General features: G+C 40.3%; 1 protein-coding gene across 7 annotated transcripts in view; it reads left to right on the top strand.

The window, feature by feature from the left end:
- The window catches only part of PROX1 (prospero homeobox 1), a 51,273-nt gene extending 31,791 nt beyond the window's left edge, over positions 1-19,482 (top strand). For 6 of the 7 annotated variants that reach the window (XM_074322410.1, XM_074322411.1, XM_074322412.1 and 3 more), the window contains exon 5: positions 13,891-19,482. In XM_074322410.1, the coding sequence (XP_074178511.1) occupies positions 13,891-14,079 (189 nt within the window). In that variant the 3' untranslated portion in view covers positions 14,080-19,482. The remainder of the gene's footprint in view (positions 1-13,890) is intronic. The other variant, XM_074322416.1, reaches the window with a different exon arrangement.
- The last annotated feature ends 4,313 nt before the right edge of the window (positions 19,483-23,795 follow it).

The following is a 23,795-nucleotide window of genomic DNA, read 5'->3' as shown; positions in this document are numbered from 1 at the left end:
CTGCACATGACCACATTTTACCAATTTTCAGCAAGCTAAAACGGGAGGACAGAAAAGATTCTTCATGCCTCACTGTGCATGTTATAGTTGTCTGAAGGTTCCTTTTCTCTGAATGGAATCTTCGTATCCACTCTACCCCCAACCAAAGTCCCTTGTCCCCTCCTTCTGCCATCATAACCTCCCCAGCTCCCCACAATGACCTATTACTAGACATTGAAAGTGATTAACACTTGACTGTTTTGGAAGCGAGCTAAACTATTTCTCTGAAGTTTTACCCTGTGTCTTTAACAGAATCAAAGCTTTAGTTAAGGTGTGCTGGTTTCTACATTAACTTCAGTGAATTTTTGAGCTTAATATTTTGGGCTGTCATGGGTGCTCTGTAATCGGTATGTTTAGTTTCCCCTTAAAATGAATTAATTGATCTGTGTTAGCGTATTATGAGCAGCTTCCCCTACAGAGAGTTTAACCAGTTTTTACCCCCCAGACCACACCAACATACGATGGTTTCATGTCTCTCTTTCTTTGAGGAAAACACAGATATCCAAAGGAGTAAGTTCATGTTTTTATGGCAGTCGTGGTCAGATCAATGTCCTAAATTCTAACTCAGAATCCAAGGACAAAGACCTGGTAAGGATTAAAGAGCATTTCCTCCAAGGAATGAGTTGCCATATTTCATAGGTTCCTGAGCTTTTCTGTCACTGAGCCCTATTCTGAATATTAGGGACAAGCCAGCTGACAAAGTGAGGAGAGAGGTGGGATGATCAGTAGGCCACCAGCCCTGGGCAGGGAGCACATCGAGTGAGGCTGGTACCTGTCATTGATTGAATCATTTTCAAAAGACTCAGGATGTCCTCAGAATTCCCAACCTCCCATTATTAGATCATTATGGTTTTATTACCCATGGGTTTATTTAAACCTTTTTCAAACCTCATTCCAGTCTCAGAATATACCACTCCTCAAGATAATAATTCTCTAAATTTATTACCTGCTGTGAAAATAGTATCTTCTTTTTATAGCCCTTAAAGTGATTTCCCTGGAACTCCAAAGGGATATCCCTTGTTATAATATCCTGGGATTTGTGAACAGAGCTGTGGCTATATTCTCCATTTCCTTTCTGATTTTATATATCATTACTCCCCTTAATCTTCATCTCTGCAGATTAAGGAGCTATAATCCTTTTTAAAAATCTCATCTCATAGAGTAAGTGGGCTGCCCCTGCTCATTTTAGCTGCCCTTCTGTAATTTGCATCCAGCGTGACTGTGTTTTCACAAAGGACAGTTACAGTTAGGAGACAATAGGGTAGAATTCCAGCTGTGGGCAGCCACACCACAATTTAGTGAGTGTACCTCACATATACACCCAATGGGACTTTTTTGATTGCCCCAAAAGTTTATCCTCAGAATTTAGATTTCTTGAGTTGCATCTCAGTAGCATTTACTGGTTAAATGATCCTAAGACACAACTTTATGAGACTCTTGGCAAGTACAAGTATTCTGGCAAATCTGATAGTTTTCTACAGGACCTATCCAGCCAAATAAAAACAGGCAGATATCACCAGGCTGCCCAGATGTGTTCAGTGTTTTTGTAAATAAAGTACAGGAGTATTTGACATCATAAAGATAGAGCCTTCATCTTGGGCTTGAATCTATAAAAACGACAACTAAGGCAAGAGCGCTGTGGTTTCTAAATTATTCTCAGGAAGGAAACAAAATGTTCACTTACAAGTAGCTGTTATTTTATATAAAAGCATCACCTTGAAATCTTAAACGGGAAATCCTCTGGAGAGTCTTTCCAATGTCAGCAGTCCTGGACTAATCGTAGCGTAGAACTTAAGAGCATGGCTTCTGGCTCTGTCACTTTCCGGCACTGAAACTTTGGCAAGTGTCTTACCCTCTCTGTGCCTCAGTTTCCTTCCCTATAAAATGGGGGAAATAATACGGCCTACCACACAGAGTTGTCATGAGAATTACATGAATATATTAGCACAAAGTACATGCTGTACTTTAAGCATTTGCTTTTATTCCTTTGTAGGGCCAGGTAAAAGTTACCTTGTCCCTGCTGTCAGTAACCCAATTATTGCACTATTTCCTGCTGACCCTAAATAGAAAAACAAACAAATGAGCAAACAGAAAGTTCTCATCGGAATTGGGACAAAAGGTCAGTGCAACACTGATTTTAAAAAGAGAAAGTGATTCCTCCTGCCCCCAAGTGTGTCTGTTAACGGTGACACCATGCGGGAACATCTCTGGAGTCCGAGGCTCCGGATAAGAAAGGCAGTGATGAGGGGCCACGGTACCGTGGAAGGAGCACCAGACTGGAGGCTACACCTGCCTCTTTGGGCTCTACTTCGCTCCCCTGTACACCGATAAGACTATACAACAAGGCTTTGTTCTAGGTCTGAAGTTCTGTGATTCTAGCATAGAAGACATTCTGCATTCTCTAAATAAATCCTGGGCATGATGCAATGCTTTAAGCAGTGACTGTGGGTCCTCTGGGAATCCTGGTGGTGTCCCCATGGGGCCACTTCCACCCTGTCGCTCTGCTGTGGCTTAATTATCTCGGTAAACATCTCCAGAGTGCCCATTTTAGTGTTCTCCCAAGGCCCTCTTTGCACATCTCTCAAGAGTGTCTTTGGAGACGTGGCAACTCCCTTGCTGGGATTACAGAGACTAATTTTTCAAATTCATAAACAATTTATTGACTGAATTGGCACTAATCATTATACTTGCTGCTCACTTCACTTGTTGTTGTGTTGGCTTAGGGCAGCCAAACAAAGAGGACATACATCAGTGAAGTCCTCCAGGCTGTGGGCTTTCTAGGAGGTGATAAGGACCCGAACAAATGAAGGGGGCATCTGTACACCTGTCCCCATACACATTCCACCCAGGCCACCCCTCAGCTCAATCAATCAGCAGTCACCGTATGTTATTAATACCTGTATAATATGCAATGTCTCTCTTCTTTCAAGACAGAATTAGTTGTTATCGATGGTATAACTACCTTCACTGCTAGGCTTGGTTAGTAAGTTTTGCAAAAGCAATAGCATCCTTTCCTGTAAGTATTCCCCAATACTAGCAATCTAGATCATGCAAGTCTTTTGCACTGAGTTTTGTGGGTATGTATGAGTTTGTGGTAGGTAGGTATCAAATCCTCCCACAAGGCATTTGAAGATGTGTGTTTTATCTTGCTAATGGTTAGTGTACCCCACTTCGGTTTTGAAAAGGCTACTCGAACATTTTTAATGAAAATCTGGTACTATAAGTGACTTTTAGTAAAAGGTACTGTAGTCACTGAGAACAAGTGTGGGGGTTTGAGGAACGAAGGCAGAGAAGTGACCAGAAGCAAAAGTAGGGGGAAGAAGATGAAAGGCCAAGGTTTCAAGGCCCCTGCATTTCCTGTAATGTGGAAACTATTTTCAAAGATTTATCATTTTACGCGATCGGAAGGTGTACAGGGTGGTCTGTGTGCAGGCTCCTGACCTTGCCGTTCAGTGGGCCAAGCCTAGGTCTTGACAGCACCCTAAGACTCCACCCCAAACAATATGTGTTGATGGGGGTTCACGAGGATGTCCAAAGGCTCCTGGGGCCATTCTGGGATCTGTTTCTCTGCCTTCCTGAACGGGTGACCTTTCTTGGAAAAGGAATTTCAAAGCCCTTAGGTTGCTTCTGAAACACAACTCATCCTTAGTTTTTGCAAAGGATGATTGAGGAAGAGAGACCAAATAGATTTCCCTAGAAATACAAAACAGAATTTCTCTGACATAACAAAGATCTTGCCATCAAAACCAACCGATGGGACTGAGGCCATTGATGCCGGTCCCTTCCCAGAGCAACCCAGATGTGACTTGGGACGCACAGCTATGTCAGAGAGTGGCACTACCTCCCTGATCCGGTGTTCTCTCAAGCTCTGTTTCGTTACCATCCATATCTCACAGGGCTTTCTTTGGTGCTTACTATGAGCAACGCTGCTCTCTTGGTCCTGCCTGAACCCCACTTCCTAACAGTTCCCCCCTAGGCTCCTTACTCACATTGCTCCATCCACATGAACACAGGGCACACAGACTAGTTTGAATAGTAGCCTAGGCAAAGCTTAATTATGAAGGTAAATCTACCGCAGAAAATAATCACATAATGCATTCTCGAACGAAACAGGAGTAACTGGATTATCTGTGCCCCAGCTTCCCTTCATGCAATATTGGAGAGTTTATGTCGTGTTGTTTTTGGATAATCTCCCACCCACGAATGGCACCAAGCTTGCCCCTATTTATTTTAACACCTCCCCTGAGAATTGAAGCAAAAGTTAACCATCAAGCATTGTCAGCCTGTCTTGAACTCAGACACCAGTGGTACATCTTTCCCGGCGCTGACCTGAAGGGAAATTAGTTAACAGAGTGACTGGTATACTGCTTATTGTTCCATCTGAGCTGATTCATTCCATGTGACAATGTGTCGATGTGTCGTGTCGTGAGTGAGGGAGGGACAGGTACGTCCGTTTAGTGCATTTAAATATTTACTGGCAGGAAAACTCCTAAGGAAAATCTCCTACTCAAAGCAGGTGAGACTGAAGTCTCCCTGGGTCTTGACCATCCTCTGTGTGGGCCGCTCACTGGGCCATCGACGTGGCAGCCTCAGATGCATCTGAGGAATGGCGTGGCATTGCAGGTTGAATTTGGGTGTGGGGATCCCAGCTATCCTGCAGCAACAACCACTGTGCCGACCCAGCGGGGCACACAGGATTAATGAAGAATGGAAGAGCATTAGGCCTTCAGAGAAGTTCTTAGCCCCCAAGTTTGGCTAAGAGCAGGGGTTGGCAACCTATGGCCTGTGGGCCAGGTCAGGTCCTCAGTCTGTTTTTTCTGACCCTGAGCTAAGAATCGTTTTTAACTTTTAAAGGGTTGGTTAAAAAAATAAATAAATAAAAGAAAAGAAGGGAAAGAAGAATATGCAACAGAGATTGTATTGACTACCTAGCCCTTTACGGAAAAAGCTTGCCGACCGCTGGCTGAGTTTGTTTCTCTCTTTGGTAAAACATGTATTCTCTGAGATCCCTTCTAGTTCTGAAGTTCCAAAACTATGATTCTTTGATGGAATAGTCTTGATCCAGCTCTAACCTGAACAGCCTCCCAAATGCGTAATCTCAGCGTGCTAGTTTCTCCTTTTCTGGGGCTATGGAGAGATGGGTGTGTGTTTTTTTATGTTAATATCTATATGCAGAGTTGCCAATGGGATGTTTACATAGTTTCAAATGTATTTACCCCAAATATTAACGGGTAGAGTAGAAGATGTGGAGACATTTTTTTCCATTACCCGAAAGCCACGATTATTTAAAGTGTTCAATTCTAGCACACTGTTGAGAATCATATGGTATTTTTACTGAGATACATGTTATCAACATTTTAAAGGTGTAGCAATGCTTTTGTGGATTCCGCAGTTGCTAAATACCCACTCCTAAAAGATACAGATGCAAATTCACGTGAGAAAACAAAACAGAACTCCTCAGGGCACATTGTGCCCTGCTTCACGCTGCAGTCAGGGGCGTTCCAGGCCCAGGTGAGCGCCAGGACCAGCCCCCCGCTGCCCAGCTACAGACCAAAGTCCACTTCCTGTGAGCCTTTTTCATGGAGTTCCACAAGGTAGATCCTTCACCTCCTTCCTTGTAGTTTCCTGGCCGTCCGTTCTTTTTATTACATTTCCCCTAGTGGGTCATTTCCATTGCGTCCTATCTGGTTGCTACTCTACCAGCATTTATAGGGGCTGGTGTGGCACTGGAAGATGTCAGGTGGTTTATCTTGGAAGTGTGCTGCCCCAAGCTCCATGTGGGTCCTTGCCGTGGCAACAGCTGGAGAGACCTGCTTCCCTTTTGCCGCTTTTTCTAATTACCCGGCAGCTCTTTCCGTCTGGTTGAAGAGAGACGTGATGGCTGTTGTGTGGATCTGGGCTCAGGGTCCTTCCCAGCCCTTCTCCGCGTCGACTTCCCCGCCCCCACCCCCGCACACATTAACATGACATTGCAGGGTGAGCGCAGACCGGGAGCAGCTTCCACCAGCTGAAACCTCTGATCCCAAACCCACGAGAGAGTTTGGCTTTTGGATTTTGGCAAGAAGGCCCGTTGCCCATCAGGTCAGCATGAATAAAGATTTCTTTCTTCCTTTCTTTTTTAAAGTCAGGCATCAACTGACACTGCCCCCAGAGCTCCCTTTCTCAAGACGATTTAACCCTTTCTCCCAAGTACCTTTTCTATTCTGAGGGCACGGTTTTTGTTTTATTCTTTTCCTGGGAGACAACCAAGAAATCTATACGTAAAATTTGAAAGCTGAATCAATTCTGAAGCATCTTATCATTTTTAAAGTATGTTTATCCAGCTTTGTAGTGGGAACAAGCAAACTGTTCGAAGGCCACATACTTCTCAAACCTTGGTTGCGACACGTTTGCGCCGTTTGGAAACTGTCTTTATCTAGCTGAGAAAACGAAAATCTATTTGATAAAGTGGCACTCTGGCCAGTTTATCTTGCAATATGGCTTTAGCTCACTGAGTCTATTGATTTCCTTAAATTAATGTTTACAGAATGCTACTGAATTTTGCTCAACAGAACATTGTTCTTTTGAAGGTTTATAAAAAAAAAATGATACAGACTGTTATTGCCATGTGTTCCGTTGCTGAGACGGAGGAAACATGGGTTTTTGTTTTGTTCTTTTTTTAAGGATAGCCTTGAACTATAGCCACTTCCTATAAGCATTTACTCTCCACATATTTAAGTAGCAAACATGTCACTAGGAAGTGAGCCCACTCGTAGACCTAAAACGGCATGGGCATTACACAGATCTCATCCTGTAAGGTCCCCGAAAGCTGAATGCCACGTGGAGCATCCAAGTAAAGAGACTTTAGTCTGAAGTCCAGTTGTTGCCACAGAACCTTCCTTTGCCTCATCTCGTCTAATGTGGGAGGTGTCTGCAAGCAGCTTCACAGCCAGTGTTCCTGAAAAATACCCGTCCCTCCAATAGGTGCAAGCATCCTAGTAAAATATAACTGCCCTGTAGGCATTTCGTGGGAACTCTAAATATAACACCTTGCTCTTTTTCCCCTGGTGCTCAGTGTTTGATACACAAAACCTAATCTCGAGAGATGATTTTAAAACTGGCCTTCCCAGGAAAGCACACATAGCCATTCAGTTCTTGACAGGGATTCAAGTCACAATCATGAAATAACCGAAGTAAAACTTGAGAAACACAAAGCACCTTTTCTCAACTTGTTGACTGAGCCAATAAAATCACCCAAGCGAACCTCTTCAAAGCACCTCTCAAAACGCTGCTTTGCACATATTTAGTAATCACAGAGAACTACCTTCCAGAAATTGGGCTCTTCTTGAAAGGTTCACACCATGACCTTAATTTAGGTGATGGTTTATGCTTTCCAAAGCACAGGCATACTTGCTTTCCCATCTGATCCTTCCCTTAATGAGAGGGCCGTAGGATACAATTCCACGATTCACTCAGTGTAGCATCCTGCCCCATTTCTTCCCTTCTGAAGGGCCAGTTAGTCCCCGGCTGTACCCACAGGATAAATGCATGCATGGCTGCAAAGGGAGACCCTTAGAACAGCATCCTGTAACCATATTTCATAGCTCCATGATTCCTCTCTCTGCCTCTGGCAGGAGAATTCAGTAAGAGTGAGACAGTGGAGAGGAGAAGCAATAAGGTGTCTGTTCTTGCCTTTTCATCTGATAATCTCTCCGAGGAGTTACTAAAGCATCGGAGTTTATCCATTTAAGCCCACTCTGTCTGCAGTGTAAGTCCCCAGCTTGTGCCCCTGCGCCAGGAGATATGTCTCTCCTTGATCAATATTTACTTAACAAACAGCAGGGATGGGAGAGTTTGTTTAGAGGAATCGTGTGCAGCACACCAGGGTGAATGAATGCTCGGCGAAGTACTTCAACTTTGTCTCCTTTCCTAGGATCTTTGTGTGTACGCGCGCACCCACGCGCTGCTGTCCTCTCTAACTTCTCAAAGACACTCAGAAGTCATCTAGGCAAGTGCCCCATGACACGTGATTAGTACATCGTTCATACCGTAACAGAATTCATGATGTGCATTCAGTCTGGAGAAACCCAGCCCAAAGTTTCAGTTTCCCTCTACGGGTTAGACATTGGGGAAGGCTCTGAGGATGAATGAGACGCACAAGATCTTCCCTTGACCCCTTTCAGATGAATGGAAGGGAAGAAAGTGCAGATGGAAACAATAAAAGCAGTCTGACAAGGCAACTCCAACTATATATTTCTGATGCCATTCCATGTATGTTTTAGAAAGCCCACGTGGAAAAGGAGCGTTCCAGATTTTCAAAGCCACTTACCCCGTTTTTGGAATTCGATGTGTTTAACTCTGATAATAAATATGGATAGCAGGGCGTTGAAGTTGAGAGGGCACTATTCTTTCTACTTCACTGAAACAATTGCTGGAAGGCTCAAGTCAGTGCCTTCAATGCAGTTGACTTGGAGGCATCTGGGTCTGGTTTGAGGGGTTTTGTTTCTCTGTGTGGGTGTGGGGGGGGAGGAGGCTGGGAGAGTTATTTATTTATTTGATTTTGTGAATCGGAGTTGTAAAGCCATCTGAAATATTCATGCAGAATTGTCTGAGAAGCCCGTTTCTGTTTTATTTACTGCACAGTAGAACAGCCACAGCGGATTAGTTCTACAATACCCGTAACAAAAGCCCAACAGCTGATGCATGTGATGTTAGGAGGTGACAAAACAGTTAAAGTATGCTGCTGGCTACAGGCAGGCAGTCAGCAGATGCAGACAAAAGGGTTTGTGACAAGAATAACTCTCTCTCCAAGGCGAGCAGTGAAGAGTATCCAAAATACCAGTACCCTTTTCTCCTTGACATTGTCTTCTTACAGTCAGCATTTTATTGTCCTTTTATAGTATTAAAAAAAAAAAAAAAAAAAAGGAAGGAGGAAGAAGAAAGAAAATCCACACGCAAACTAATACACCAAATACTAGCCCCGATTTCACTTTGCCATCAGTTAACCACCCTTGCCCACACGTACGTTTCCTTTTCCATTTCTCGGCTGAAGTAAGTTTGAAAAAAGAAAAAAAACCAATAATAGTTTAAAGGATGAACTGAAAAGATGGTCTCCCTTGATGAGATTGTAACCTATTGCTAAGCTTGATAAGCACTTTGAGCCTTGGTTATTGGGGAGGGGCTAGGGGGAGAGGTCTATGCCAGGTTTGTTTTCTGTCTATTTCAGCAAAAGTCATTTCACTGATGAAGTTAGGCCAGTGGACCGGTTTTTAAAGGGGTTCAAGGATGGAAGTTATCCATGGGGAGCTGTGCGAGGGGCAAGGTTTAGGTCTCCCACAAGAGGCCGATGGATGAGTTTGTGGATGGATGTTTTAGAGGTGTGAAAAATCTCCTTCTCTGTCTCCAGAAAATAGGAGAGGCTGTCTTCTTTTTAACCTTTATAATTCCCCTTCTATTCTCTGTGACATTCATTCAGCTGCCAAGAGCGTTTGGCAAGGTTTGGGCCAGCGAGCACACTTTCGGTGACCGCTAACCTTGGTATGTCCTGACACTTATGATGAGTGTCTGCAGGACACAGAAGGCAGGCAGCCTGCTATGTCAGGCTTTTATTATGTACTGCAGAGGCTAGGGACAGTCCGTTTAATAAAACAAATCATCCTTGAAGGTAAAACAACTGGGAAGAAGAGGAGGAAGATGGAGGCGGGGGTGGGCGTGGGGCGGGGGCTGTGACTGGGGTGGGGGCTGTGTCTTTGCCACTCATTCTAATAAAAAAAAGCGAACAGCAAAATAACCATCCACCCAACACTCCAAGGTGTGTGTGTGTGTGTATACGGGTGTGTGCATTTGCACACGCACACGCAACTGAGCAGACTTGAAACCCTCCTCCTTCCTCCCATTTCATCAAAACCCACAGGTCCTCTTGCTGTGAGGAGACTCAAGTACAAACAATTGTGATGAAATTGGTAGATGCTAATAGCCAGCCCCCTTCACATTTCTGAGTGTCTTCAAGTACCTCACTGCAATATTATCCTCCTCCAAATATCACCGCAAGGAGAGAGAGGCAAGACCATTTGGGGCGAGGCTCCTGTGCTGGGATGCCTTTTATCAGAGCAAAGTTTCCACTCTCCTCTCCTGAAGAACACTCAGCATAGCAGCTCCCACAATAGCTTCAGAGTCGCAGCCAGAGCCTTTGGAAGCCTTTTGTTTTTCCCCTGTGGCTGGTCCAAAGGCACGGCCTTCCCTCCCCCTTCGGCCGCCTGCATTGTCTTGCATTCCAGGGACTTGATTGACTGTTGCCACCTGATGCTGAGGAGATACTCTAGGGTTCATTCTGCACATTGTTGGGTTCTATTAAAAGAAACCTAGATAAGGGATTACTTGTCACTAAGGGCTTTTCTGCAGATGTTTATTAGTGATTGGAAATCCATTAGGTGTGAAGAGGTACAGAAAAATACGGGAAATAGAATTTTCAGAAGCTGGAATTCTAAGACATTCCTTCCCCCACACAAAAAAAATCACAAAGGACTCCCCCAACATACTCTGTGAAATGGGGTTGGGGAAATGTTTCTAGCAGAGACGTAAGGTTCTACCTGTGGATAGAATTCCTTGGCGCTCTCTCAGAAGATCAGTTGCTACCCAGCAGTTTACTTCTCTGGATCCACCAAAAAAGATTAATTGCTCTAGCTTTAGAGGATCTCATTATAACTTTATTTTATGTAACCCAATTCATTGCGTGAGTATTGCCTCAAAGTAAGCACTAAATTAGCACACTATTTCATTTGTTCGAAAAGAATTCATCCCTTCCCAAACATAAACTGAAAACCAAAGTCTCCCCTGGGAACTTTTGTACGATTCCCATTTATTTTGAAGTTACTAGCTCTTCTGTGGTTTTGCTCAATCACAGATCCACAGCTTGTTGAGGTTTTGATGCCTCAGATAAATAGGAATAACTGAAAATGCATTTAAAAGGAGCCAACATGGTTTGATGGAAAAACACCTGGACAAGTTATTTTGCACGAGTCTCTTAATCTCATAATTTCTTCATCTTACAGAATCTCACAGTTTCTTCATGTAGAAAATGATGATTATGGAGATCTAGTCCAACCCTTTCAACTCCATCTTATTTAAAAAAATTTTTTTTCAGGTATTGAGGGAGAAGGTAAGTGTGATGCTACAGTAACATGGAGTAAAGCAGAAGGCAAGATCTCATTGTGAAATATTTATCAAAAACTAGTCAGAAGCGCGCTGCTAAGCATTATGGGGGATATGCAGAATAGACACCATGGCTCTTTATCTGGTGACATCTTATGATAAATTCATTACAACTAGACATAAGTAGGTGAAAAGTTAAATAATAGCAAGGCACAAATACAAAAGATGTTAAATGGCAGCCCAAGAGCACTCCCAAAAGAAATGAACGTTCAAAAAAGGATAAACCCACTGAAAACCATTAACAAGCACGGCAAATGATAAGAATAGTTAGGCGGGCACTGCATACCCACTCCCCTCGAAGAAGTGACTTTGATTTGTTCTCAGGCAAACCTTAGAACTGCACTTCTCTCCCTCCCTGTAGGGCTGACTCTGTTCTAGATTCGTCTTCTTCCTCTTAAACAATGCCCCTGCTCCCTTAGCCACTGGCTCCCCAGACCTCCTGTGGGGTCCTGGAGTGGGCAGGGCTTCCATCCTTCTCTGACTTCATCTGAAGCAGCTGCCGTACCCTCTGTCCCTCACAGCTCTCCCGAAGTATTCAAAGAACATAGATCTTCACCATGGCTCTGTTGCCACTGGTCAGTAAAAGCACACTTCTTGAAATGTTTATTTTAATAAATGCCTATGATTATGTTCCTGTAGCATTTGGCTAACAGCTCCCAAACCAAGTAGTTCAGAGTGGGTAGCTGCTACAGGAGTGGGTAACGGTTCTCCAGCCAGATTCCCTCTCTCAGTAATGTCTATTTGATAAAATGTGAGGGAGTATCTTTGGGGGAAGAGGGAAGAGTACTCAAAAAAAACTGCATAATGACTTTTTACTTATTAGTATAAGGTGAGTGGGAGTGCTTAGCTCTCTTCCAGGCCCTTCCCATCCCACAAATATTCATGTGTATGCAGGAGACTTGGGGGGAAATCAACAAAGTTTTGTAGAAAATCCAGATGAACTCTCAGCAGGGAATGGCCATTGGGGTATATAGCTTTGCACATTGATAGGGAACAAGGCGGTGTTTGATGGTTTTCAACTACTGTTGGGATCTGTGTTATGAGAAGCTGGCCCGCGTGTGTATCTTTGGGAGGGGCTACGCGAAATTCTCACTTTTTCTCGACTCTGATTGGCCCCCGATGGGGGCCCTTTTTTGTTCTGGGGAGTTACTAGGTTTCTTTCAAAGGACAAGTGACTTGCCTTTGGAAGCACTGAAAGTGTTTGTCTGATTGTAAATGTTTAAAAGAGTCTGTGTAAAAATGATGATAATTCTAGTTTTCTATAAGAGTTACTGTCATTATAGAAAAGTCTATTCCACAAATTGAGAAAAGGTGGGGAGAAAGGGATCGAATATGTTCATCAGGACAATACCTCCCTTTTAGTTTGATAAGTGACATGTCTGAACTGAGATGAAAATCTTTCACCTCTTCTATATGTGTAGACAGATCTGTCTACACAGACAACTATAGGGCATTTCCTTTCTCATATGTCTGCACTTACTGTAAAAATAAAACATGAATGCAGAAGTTCCCCACTAAAAGAAATCTACTGGGTGTCAATGTGTACTTGGAAAATTATGAGTTCATAGAATGATTCTGTGAATCCATTATCTTGAGGAAGGGAAAGGTAGGCCATGCTTTAGAATACTAAATAAGTACATCAATAGCTACTCCTTTCCCTACACAAGAGGTCAGACTATTAAATAAGCAATTAAGAACATATACAGACACTACATATATATACTAATTGCTGTGGAATAAAAGGATTAAAAATAGGGATTCTAAAAAGAATACTTGTTGAATGTTTGTTTATCTTGGAACATAATGACTTTGAACATTCCCCTTGATCTCTGAGACTCAGTTTTCTCACTGTGAAATGGAAATAATAATACCTCTTAGAGATGTTCAGGGAATTGAATGATGTAATTCACTTAGTTCCTAACACGGTGCCCAACACATAAACAAACACTCTAAAAATGTTAGTTTTTGTATTACTATCAACTGCCTAAATCACTCTTACGGTGTAATTCTAACCTCAAGGTAAAGTATTTTGTGATGTAGAATTTTAGGATTCAGTACAAATTTTGTATTTGTGGACTCGGTGTTAATGTTATTTTCTCACTCCTTTTTGTATAGAGAGCACTGTACAGTGCAGATTACTGTAATACACAATTTAGCATGTGAGTCAATCCTCTGATACAAACAGGCAACTCTGATTTGGGTTTTCTTGGGCTTCGTTTATATCAAAGACCAATTATTTATTCTATTTTTGAGAACGCATTTTGTTTTCATCATGGATATCAAAAGGAGATCTGATTCACCTTCTGGAAGATTGGTTGGAGACTTGTTTCTGGAATACACCTATTTAATGAACCGAGGAATCCCAACAGTGCGTCCCCCTTTTTTACCCTAATATTCACAATGGCATTCTTAGCTTTTCAATAGGTCTGCATGTATCCTTGGCACAGGTCTCTTTCTGAAACTCTCCAAAGCTGTCAACCCCATATTACAATGCTGCTATATATAACGACTTTACATAAGAGAATAGAGGCCGGCCATTTTTAGAAAATGCAGGTGCCATGTAAGCCCCTTTCTGAAAGAAAGAACTTAGCTCAGTTTCCTTTGAAGAACTGGAGACTTGAAACTGAAAACTTTATTAATGCCATTGTCTCCTTGTATCAGCAGGTTCCAGAGAGATTCCTGGAAGTTGCGCAGATCACATTACGGGAGTTTTTCAATGCCATTATCGCAGGCAAAGATGTTGATCCTTCCTGGAAGAAGGCCATATACAAGGTCATCTGCAAGCTGGATAGTGAAGTCCCTGAGATTTTCAAATCCCCGAACTGCCTCCAAGAGCTGCTTCATGAGTAGAAATTTCAACAACTCTTTTCGAATGTATGAATAGTAGCAGTCCCCTTTGGATGTCCAAGTTATACGTGTCTAGATTTTGATTTCATATATACGTGTATGGGAGGCATGAATATGTTATGAAATCAGCTGGTAATTCTTCATCATCTTTCTCATATTTTCTTTTGTTTTCCATTGCAAGGGGATGGTTATTTTCCTTCTGCCTTTAGTTTACTTTTGCCCAAAGCCCTTAACATTTGGAGACTTAAAATAGGGTTGATTTTCAGGGAAAAAGGAATGTTGACGTGTGTAAAGTCTATATTAGCAAGGAAGGGCATTTGTTAAAGATGCTTCTGCTTGATTGATGGTTTATTGCAAATGGCGGTTGCCAGAAGGAGACCCGTGACACAGCACAACTCTTTTGTTTTTACTGCTAAGAAGGTCAGAAAACTCAATGAAACCACTTTAAACTTAAATATTTTGTTTGGTTTGAACTCAGATTTTTATTACATGTTTTAAAATAATGCCAATCAATGGCAGATGGACAGCTCACTTCTTACTAGTGCCGCAAAAGGTCAACTTTAAAAAAGAGAAATAATCACTAACTGTGATTATTTCCTAAGAGAAATGGCAAACAACCCAAGCTAGTACCAATTTTCTTTTTTATGGAGGCAAAGCAATTTTGCACAAAACTGACTCTTTCAAGATGAGACTGGAAATTCATCCATGATCCTCTCTAGTCACTTCTCTAAATTTTACAATAGGTTCTTTTTCATAAGTGATAAGTCTATAGCATTCTTCATAGAGGAAAAACCCTTATAACTTGTTATCATTTTCTACTTATCTTGCTTTGGATATTAAAAGGCACTTAAGTTTCAAATTTACTCTTTACTCAACTTTGTTTATGTGCTTAAAAGAATTATTTTTGTTTAATATTTAACACTTTTTTTTTCCCCAAAAAACACTATTTTCTGAATACGTTTCTATTGTAAGGAACAAAGGACATCCAAACTTGACCATAAAATTCCTGCTGACACTAAAAGTTTGTTGACAGCTGTTAGCTTACTAGATCTTCACCTCCCTGAGAGGAGCACGTATGAGATTGAACTATTTTCATATACAATTCCACACTACCCTGATGGATAGTCAAAGTGATGACAGTCTAATTAAGTGTTTCTTCACTTTAGGTATAGCATTTTAAAGCAATTGATGAAGTCTCTTCTAATTCAGAAGCTAGTATTGACCAAAATGTGAGAAGAGTGTACAGCATAGCAAAGTTTGGGGGTAACCCAAAAGACACAATTTCAGCACACAGAAGAAAGCTAGCTGCTATTTTATGCTTTCTTCAATGGTTCTCTTTTTTCCTTTCTCTTTTTCCAGTTTTTCAAAGGTGTACAATGTCCCATACTTGCTCTTAGAAAAGTCGTGTGACATTCACACTTGTTTTCTTTGGTGGGTTTTGTGTGCAGATGCAGTAAGAATTCCTTGTTCATTCTAATAGGCTTTTCCAGACCCTTCTTTCCCCTTAAGTAATGTGATATACACCTCCTAAAATGACACAGTAACAACCTGGTATTGAGATCATAGAGAACATAAATACCATTTTTCCTTAATTTTCAGGAAAATACATTTGACCTAGGAGAATGCAGGTTGACCCATGTTACTAACTAGCTGATCCAGTCTCTCTAATTTAACGTCGTTTATAAATTCTGCTGATAGACAGGAATGAGTGAAGGCAGTTATTGTCAGCACAAAGCCTTAAAACCTGCTGACTTTAAATTAAATGGCACAGTCCTATGATGACCTGAGGAAACTAACCAGCTCTCTCAGTGTGGACAGAGTGCAGTGGCCCAGGCTGGAATGCCACCGGTGTCTTTCTGCACCCACAGCCAAACACATCCCCCGGCTCACACTCTCCTCCACAGCACACAGAGCCTTCAGATCCAATATGTTCTTGTTCCAGCTTGCACAGGGTGGGGGCAGTTCAGAGAATCATGACCTTGAAATAAAATGCGAACCAAAAAAAATGCGATCGGCACAAAGGAGGGAAGCAATCTCAACCCTTGGTCACACTGTTTTGACTTGCTTCACGTGAAAGAGGGTGGCGTTCACTGTTCCCATCAGATAAATTGGGTCTTTGCTGTTCCATGTAATTCATGTCAACATTGTGTTGCCGTTTGCAAGGGAAAAGGCAAAAAACATAGTGTGTGCGTTCACCTACGTACTCAGATTGCTAGAGTCTTCTGGATCTGGGGCAAATTCAGTATTGACTCCAGGCATAGTTGGATTTTTGGTATTATTCTCCCCTGCCTTCCTAATTTAAACAGCCAAATTAAGCAAAAGTGTGTGTTCACAACCAGACGTGGATGCTCTTATCAACGATAATATCCTCTCAATGTTCACTGAGGCATAGAAATCATTACGAAGCAGAAATTGCAGCATGGGATCAACTCACCTCATTGTTCGGGAAATAGAACTCAACCACTTTGCTTTTAGATGATTTTTCCCCTTTTACAATCATAAAATCTTGTGCCTCCCAGTGCATTGGAAAATGTCAAAAGCCTGTCTCTCAGAACCCCTATTTAACAGTTTTTTTAGTTTGTTTTTAATCGCCATCTTTCAAATCTTAGCTCAACTCTCACCGAGTGAAAATTGGCTACTTGGGAGAAAGTTAACTTTCTATGGTGGGAGGGTGAAGGACGAGGGACAGTTTACGTCGGAAAAAAACAAGTATAACGTCCATGTTGAAATACCGCTATACCACTTATTTTCTGCTAACCCTAAATTATTTTTGCATATACACTTTGAGATTATAGTCTGTGCCTAGACCTAAAATGCACCAGCGGGGGGATTTTTAAAAATCCTTCAAAATACCAGTTTTTTCCCCACAAGTACAATTGTTCTTGTGCCTTCTGTGGCTTTCGATTTCATCTTTTTGACTTTATTTCCAATTACTACAGCTGCAATAAACACTAGATTTTTTTTTTCTTTTCTGGCTGTTTGACATAACGTTGATAGCTATGCATATTTTGTGTCTTTTTAAAACAAAGCGGGAGAATACGTTTTTGAAGAAGAGAATTTTTAGAACAGTTTGATACCGCAAATTATTTTTTCCTCAATTGTTTGAGCAGCATTCGAGTTTTGAAAATTCTTGTAGAAGCCAATTTTTTGTAACTGTGGTGCAAATCTTGTGTTTTCTTAGCCTAATGAAAAGTAGTATAGAAGCAATATTTCATACCATGTGCTATATATGTGTGTGCAGATATGTGAACATAAAACACACACACATATACACACATGTAAAAATATACATATATATATGCGTGTGAAGTGGAAAGCTTACCTTTTCCTATCTAGATTTAAGGACCTATTTTAGACATTTGTTATGTTTTGTGAAAAGAATGTTCTATTTGCAACAACAAAACATTTAATTCTTACTGTATCTCTGGCTGTTTAATGGAGAATGTTTCACATTCAATGGTAAAACAGTGTGGAAGATGGTAGAATGTAGTCATTATTTAAGGAAATGTTCACCCACATATTCCTGAAGTTTGCTTTGTGCCTCCGAGTATTATTTAATTAAAGTGTTTTATGTTTGCAGAATCTTTGTTGCTGTGCTAGGGATGTGGGTGAATATCATTTTAAAAAATTTTAAAAACAACAAAAAAAGCAAAACAGAAACACTAAAGCAAGAGGGGAACTTTTATAAAGCAATGTAAATATTTAACCTCGGCTGTTGTTACGTAAGACATGAGATTTTAATAAGTAACTACATTCTCACAACATCTGTTAAATTTATTACCAACACTACAGTGACTGTATATGAGTAGACAGTTGAAAGCATTCTTGAAAATCCTGCTCTCTACTTTTAAAAGATAACAGTCTCTTTCATCAGATATCAATGGCGAGGGTAATGCAGTTTCTGTAAATTTATGAAATTTCTTTTCTATGTACATGAAGACATATAGTAAGTAATCCCCCACACACATACAGGTTAATATTAAGTCATAAAGCTAAAGATTCAGGGGCTTTAAAAATAGGATGTTCCCCAGAAGCAATCATAAATTCATCAAAGAAAAAGTGGTTTACAGACTCCCCTGAAAGAAGCAGTGTACATGTAAGGGCAGAGCAAAATATCTTTGCCATGTATATTATAGAATATTCGTTGGTGTGAATAGTACAAATGTTTCCTTCTGGTACAAACTCTGTGTTTGTAAATTACAAGAAGCATTGTTTTCAAAAAGCTCCCCTTAAAAGAATGTAACTGGTTTATTATATGAGTAAACAGTTACTGTATTGCACTTAAATGTTATGTTGAAGGAAATGCAGCTTTGTTTTCTGTAGATCTGTTGGTTGTAAACCATCTATAAAACTAAAGCTAAAATGCTCATATTCAGAGCTGGGATCAAAACTGGTATTTAACCTTTGTATCTTCTTATAATTATCCTTCGGAGAATATAACAGAATCTGGAAGCATCTGGGTTTTGAATCTTTTCAGCTGAGCCCTTTCTCAAATCTGATACCACCCCCACCCCCCACCCCCAAAATGCACAACCATGAGCAGAAAAGGCAAACTGACTGGCCCTCTTTTGTGAAAATGTATTCCTTCTGTATTTTTAAAGTATTCTAAGCCTCCACTTTGGGGGGTGAGGGGGGAGTATTTTTAAATTGTATATTACCACTTCAAAATGAGAATTAGAAAAACAAATGTGTTTGGGGTTGGTCTCAGTGCTACCTAGAAGAATCAAAGTTCCTGGCTTCCCCAATATTGTCCCAGCCATTTCTCATATGTATATAGTATAAACCGTGACAAAACACTGCCTTTATATTATTTAGCAATATGTTGTAAATAGCATTAAGCTTTTTTTTGTAATAAAGATCCTTTGATTTGAATATAGTACAATAACTGAACTGATAAAGTCAATTTTTGATTTTTTTTTTTTTTAGCTAGAGGCAATTTCAATTGTGGATTTTTGTTGTTGTCTATTGTTCTGAAGACTTTGCATAATTTATTGGTTTAATTTATCCTAATTTATTTGATGAAGGTGTACAATTTTGTATTACCAAGGATGTACTGTAATATTAATTGATATGATTTTAAAAAATGAGACTCCCTGTCCATATTAAAAAGAAAATAAAAAGGTGCAGTAGACAATTGATTTTAAAGTAAAAGTAAAAAGATTTAGTTTGGCAGCTACTAAATTTTAAAACAGGAAATAAAAAGTTGTTGGGGGGAGGGTGGGAAGGGGGTTTTACTTTGTGTGTTTTAAGCTTTTGTATACTCTCCAAACTTTTACCTTTTGCTTTGTACCACTTAAAGGATACAGTAGTCCAATTGCCTTGTGTGCCTTCCATCTTCTCTTAAACTGAATGTATGTGCAGTATATATGCAAGCTTGTGCAAAATAAAATATACATTACAAGCTCAGTGCCGTTTGATTTTTTTTCAAACATGTGACATTTAATTTTTGGACCTGTGTCAAATTATAGAACACTAGGTTGGTTGTGACCATTAAGATCAATTATAGACTTTTCCTTTCATTACAATCCTTAATTATACAAACCTAACATCAATACATGCAGCTCCTAGAAATCTTTTTTTGCTTCAGACACTTGTAGTAATTGGCGAGCTGTCTCTCTGAAATCTCTTCTCACAGAGTTAACATTAGCTCTCAAAATTTAAAAACAACAAAATCCTTGGCTCAAAACAATGTTGTGAGCTAAATTCAGTTCAACAATTGCTAACGTCTAATGATTCAAAGGGAAGATGGTCCCACAAGTCACAGGATGGCAAATACACTACTTGAAATATGGGGTATGAGGGCTTGTACTGTTTCTACTCTGGTTGAACTCAGCACTAAGTACTTACGTAGATTTTCAAGACCTTTCTAAAATGTTCCTTCAGACACGACTGGCAACATGTTTCATACTAAGAGCATTGGTTATATGACTTTTGAAAATTTCCTCTATCTCTTTTCACTGTGGTTTAAAATCATGTCAAGCTGGAAACATGAAGAATTGGCAGCAATCATTGCATACGTAAGATTGACTTAATATACCATTCGCAGCTGCATCTCCCTTTCTGTCCTCCATATCATGGTAAACAGTCTTCTTAACCTCAGATTTCTTCTTTTGCTTTCACCTAAATGATGAAAACTTTACATTTTGACCCTGCTGACATGAGGGTGCTTAGAATCAAAGCAATATCAAAACTATTAAATGTTAACAGTATTTTTCCACTTTCAGCTCTTTTTCTACCAATGGCACAAATTTAAATTCCAGTCTTCCTAACTAAATTGTGCAAAAGAACATGCCTATGCCTTTCTATGCTGAAATATTTACTCCCTGATTAGGGGGATAAAAAAAAAGGGGCTCCACTGCTCTTGGAAGGGAGAGGGCATTTGCAGTGATGTAATGGCTGTTCCGTCTTCTTGTACTTATTTAATACTGATCTGCTTTAAAACAGGTTGCATAAGCCAGGTAGCAGCTAAATCACTAAGAAAGGTACAGCAGGTGGATGTTTTCTGATAGGAGATTTATTAAAAATATAGCTCCAAATCATTACTTTTCTGACTCTAAATTACCCAACAGCAAGGGTCTAGAATAACATGTAGCACCATTCTCAGCACTGACCTCAACCCAATCACAAACCTTCCACACACATCTGGTCTCAATGTCTGCCAGTACCTTATACTTGAAACTATGAGCTTCACAAGCTAATACTAAAGAAAAGGTTGATTTTATTTAAAAATGTGATTTACAAGTTTTTCGTAAAGACTAACAGCTAAAAATGATCACATTTTCACAATTAATTTACTATTACATCTTGACGTGAGGGATAAAGTCCCCTGAAGAAAAATCACAGGAAAACATCAAATCTTTGCATTGTATCACCAGGTTTGTGGGTCTGTGAACACGCCTGTTTCTAAAAGGCATAAAATACAAGGGAAGCATATATAAAGAAAACAGCTAATACAATTTTAGAAAACGGCTAACACGACATCTAAGCAAAATTGTGAAAGATTCCTAAAGAAAGAAATGGTTCTACACTTCCCTTCACCAACAATATAACCCTTTGCAGGGGGGTAAAAACATAAAGGGTGACTTTTTTAACTAAAGAAAAAAAAAAAGAGATTACTGATTTGGGTGTCAAAAATACTTCCTCCAATCAATTCATTTCTAAAATCTACACAGCCTACCCAGGGAAACCAAGGCAAGTCACTTAACCCTTGAGTGTTCAAGATAATCAAAAGAGGCTAAAGGATTAAAAAGACTAAAGGATTTTCAGAGTCATTGCAGCCACCATGTTGACTTTCTCCAAAGGATTCCTACGTGGGGGGAGGAAAAAAGTTGACTAAAATGTTTTTTGGGGAAAAAAAAAAACATAAGAAAAATGTTTTTGCTTCTCATTTTAAAAAAAAAAAAAAAAAAGGCAATTTAAGTTGCAGGGCAAGGCAAGGGCAAAATTCTGAAGATGGCCAAGTGTGACTGTGTATCTTTTTCCTCTGGGATCCATTCTCCCTTCAGGATATATTTCTGCCCATCACCCGCATTTACTGTTCTTGTGTTGCCTCAGGGATGGGCCATCTCGTAAAGCTAACGCTAAGATGTCACTTTCTTGGTGTGTTTCTCTTCCATGGTGCATGGGAATACATTTTACATTCTCATATCAGGTCCAAGGACATCGAATGCTAGTGATAAGAGGCAGGAGGTCTTCCCCTCCAAACATAAAGCCAGATCTTTCGAGTGGTATCACTCGTGGCTGCACCTTGCCTGAATGCAGTGCCATCGGTCCAGGCATTTCTGCCTCCCAGACTTTCTTCCTTCCCTCTCCAGAACTTATTTTCTGCCCATGGTCATAGAGTCCTTCCAAATGTCCCCAAAATCATTCATAAGAACTCACAGAAGGAGTGACCCTTCTCCACTGGAGATTGGTTTATTTTCCTGGTCACAAAGGAAAATGATTAGCACTGAAGAAATTTTAGAGATAATCTAACTCAGGGGCTTTTATTCCCTAGATCTCTAGGGCAATGTGGTAAAAATCTCAGCCACCAGACTGAGACCTCTTTTAACCAAAGGAGCTTCGTGTCTATATTGGGGTGCAGTGCTTTGCTCAAAACAATGATCTTATTGAGTAAGACCAAACAGATCTCTAAGTATGAATGTGAGTATTAAGTAACAAGTAAGTTCTGTCAAACCCTCATTTAAAAAAAAAGTTCTCTGCTGAACCACACAATATTCAGTAGGTAGAGTAAGAGATCTTTAAGGATGGATGTAAAAATTAAAATAATAGCTTATGAGAGTTCTATCAATCCTTAAACAAGATTATTTTTATACCACAGAGACAGAGCAGAGCCTGACACATGCATTTGTGTCGAAGTATTACTGGTTCCCTTTTTTCCCCCCATGTCAGTGGCTTTTGTCATCTCATCATGCTTTTTAAAGTTATGATCTGGGAATTACACCCCTACCCATCGCAAATTCCCAGTACATTCCAATTTTGAAGAACACAAAAGTTCTCTAGGAACTGAAAGCTTCTGCCCCACACTTACCATTTCCCCAGACCCTTGCCCTCAGCCTCAGGCATATAGCTGCTGTGGCCACACCTCCAGCCTGCCATGTTTGGGTAGGCCCCAGAAGAGGAGTGAAGCAGCTTAGAAAGATTAAGGTGCCATAACAGACTGAAACAGAATCACTCAGGCTGCCTCTATCCTGGCAAAGGGGAGGGTATTATTTGCAAAGCCCCCTGCTGAGTGGCCCAGGTGCTAGCTAGACAGGCTCAGGAGATAGTTTGGCAGCCACCCTGGAAAAAATGCCTGTGTCTCTGCAAATAAATCTGCTGGTGGAGAAAGCATTGGGTTTTCCCCCAGTGCTTGTGCAAATAGTACCCTGCGCTTTGCTGGTATTGGAAATTCCTTGGTGTACGCAGCTCTAGACCATGAAAATTGGAGCTATGGATTTCTTGTCATTGTTGTTACTCTTGACCTGTTGGGAAATAATTCCAAAAATCAATGGTCTTATTTCCAATTATTCACAACTGGAAAATCTTTGGTAACCAGGGAAATGTTTTCCCTAAATTCCTGTTTACAGCTCAGCAACTGACGTAAGGTTGTGCAAGAAAGTCTTGAAGTCTGACACACAGGAGGATAAATGATCATGCACCCAAGCATTATCTGGGCATGTGTATCTGTGTGTAGGTATCTGTATTCTAGAAAAACTCATGAATAATTATACATTACCAATTGAGTATTATTGCTATGTTTTCTCCATTTGCTATCCAAGAGTTCATAGAATCGACACTTTAGTTAGATGTGTGAGAAATCTCAGTGAAATGAATGCATTTCTAACCAAAAAGAAAAAGAAGGTATTAAAATTTACTCTAGAAAAAAAGAAAGAAAGAAACCAGAGCCATAGAAGAAATTGAAAACGTTATCCAAAAAACAAAACAAAAATATTCTCCTTTCCTTCCCCAAAGGCAGCTGGCCTCTATAGTTTTATGGGTGAATTCTATCAAATTTAGATCATATTGGATACACAGATCAGATCATTGTGTGTGTATCTTTATATATTTATTTATATAAAATTACCCAATTTATTTTAAGAAACGTATATTTATTAATTCAATGCAAAAATCCTAAATAAAAATAGAAGCAAATCCATTTCAGCAGCGTAGTTTGAAGAAGTACTATACTACAAACAAACAGTGCTCATTACTTGTAACCAACTGAGATGAAGGAAGAT

The sequence above is a fragment of the Rhinolophus sinicus genome, linkage group LG17 (genome assembly GCF_036562045.2).
Source record: "Rhinolophus sinicus isolate RSC01 linkage group LG17, ASM3656204v1, whole genome shotgun sequence".
NCBI lineage: Eukaryota > Metazoa > Chordata > Mammalia > Chiroptera > Rhinolophidae > Rhinolophus > Rhinolophus sinicus.
This window is presented reverse-complemented; position numbering and strand designations above follow the sequence as displayed.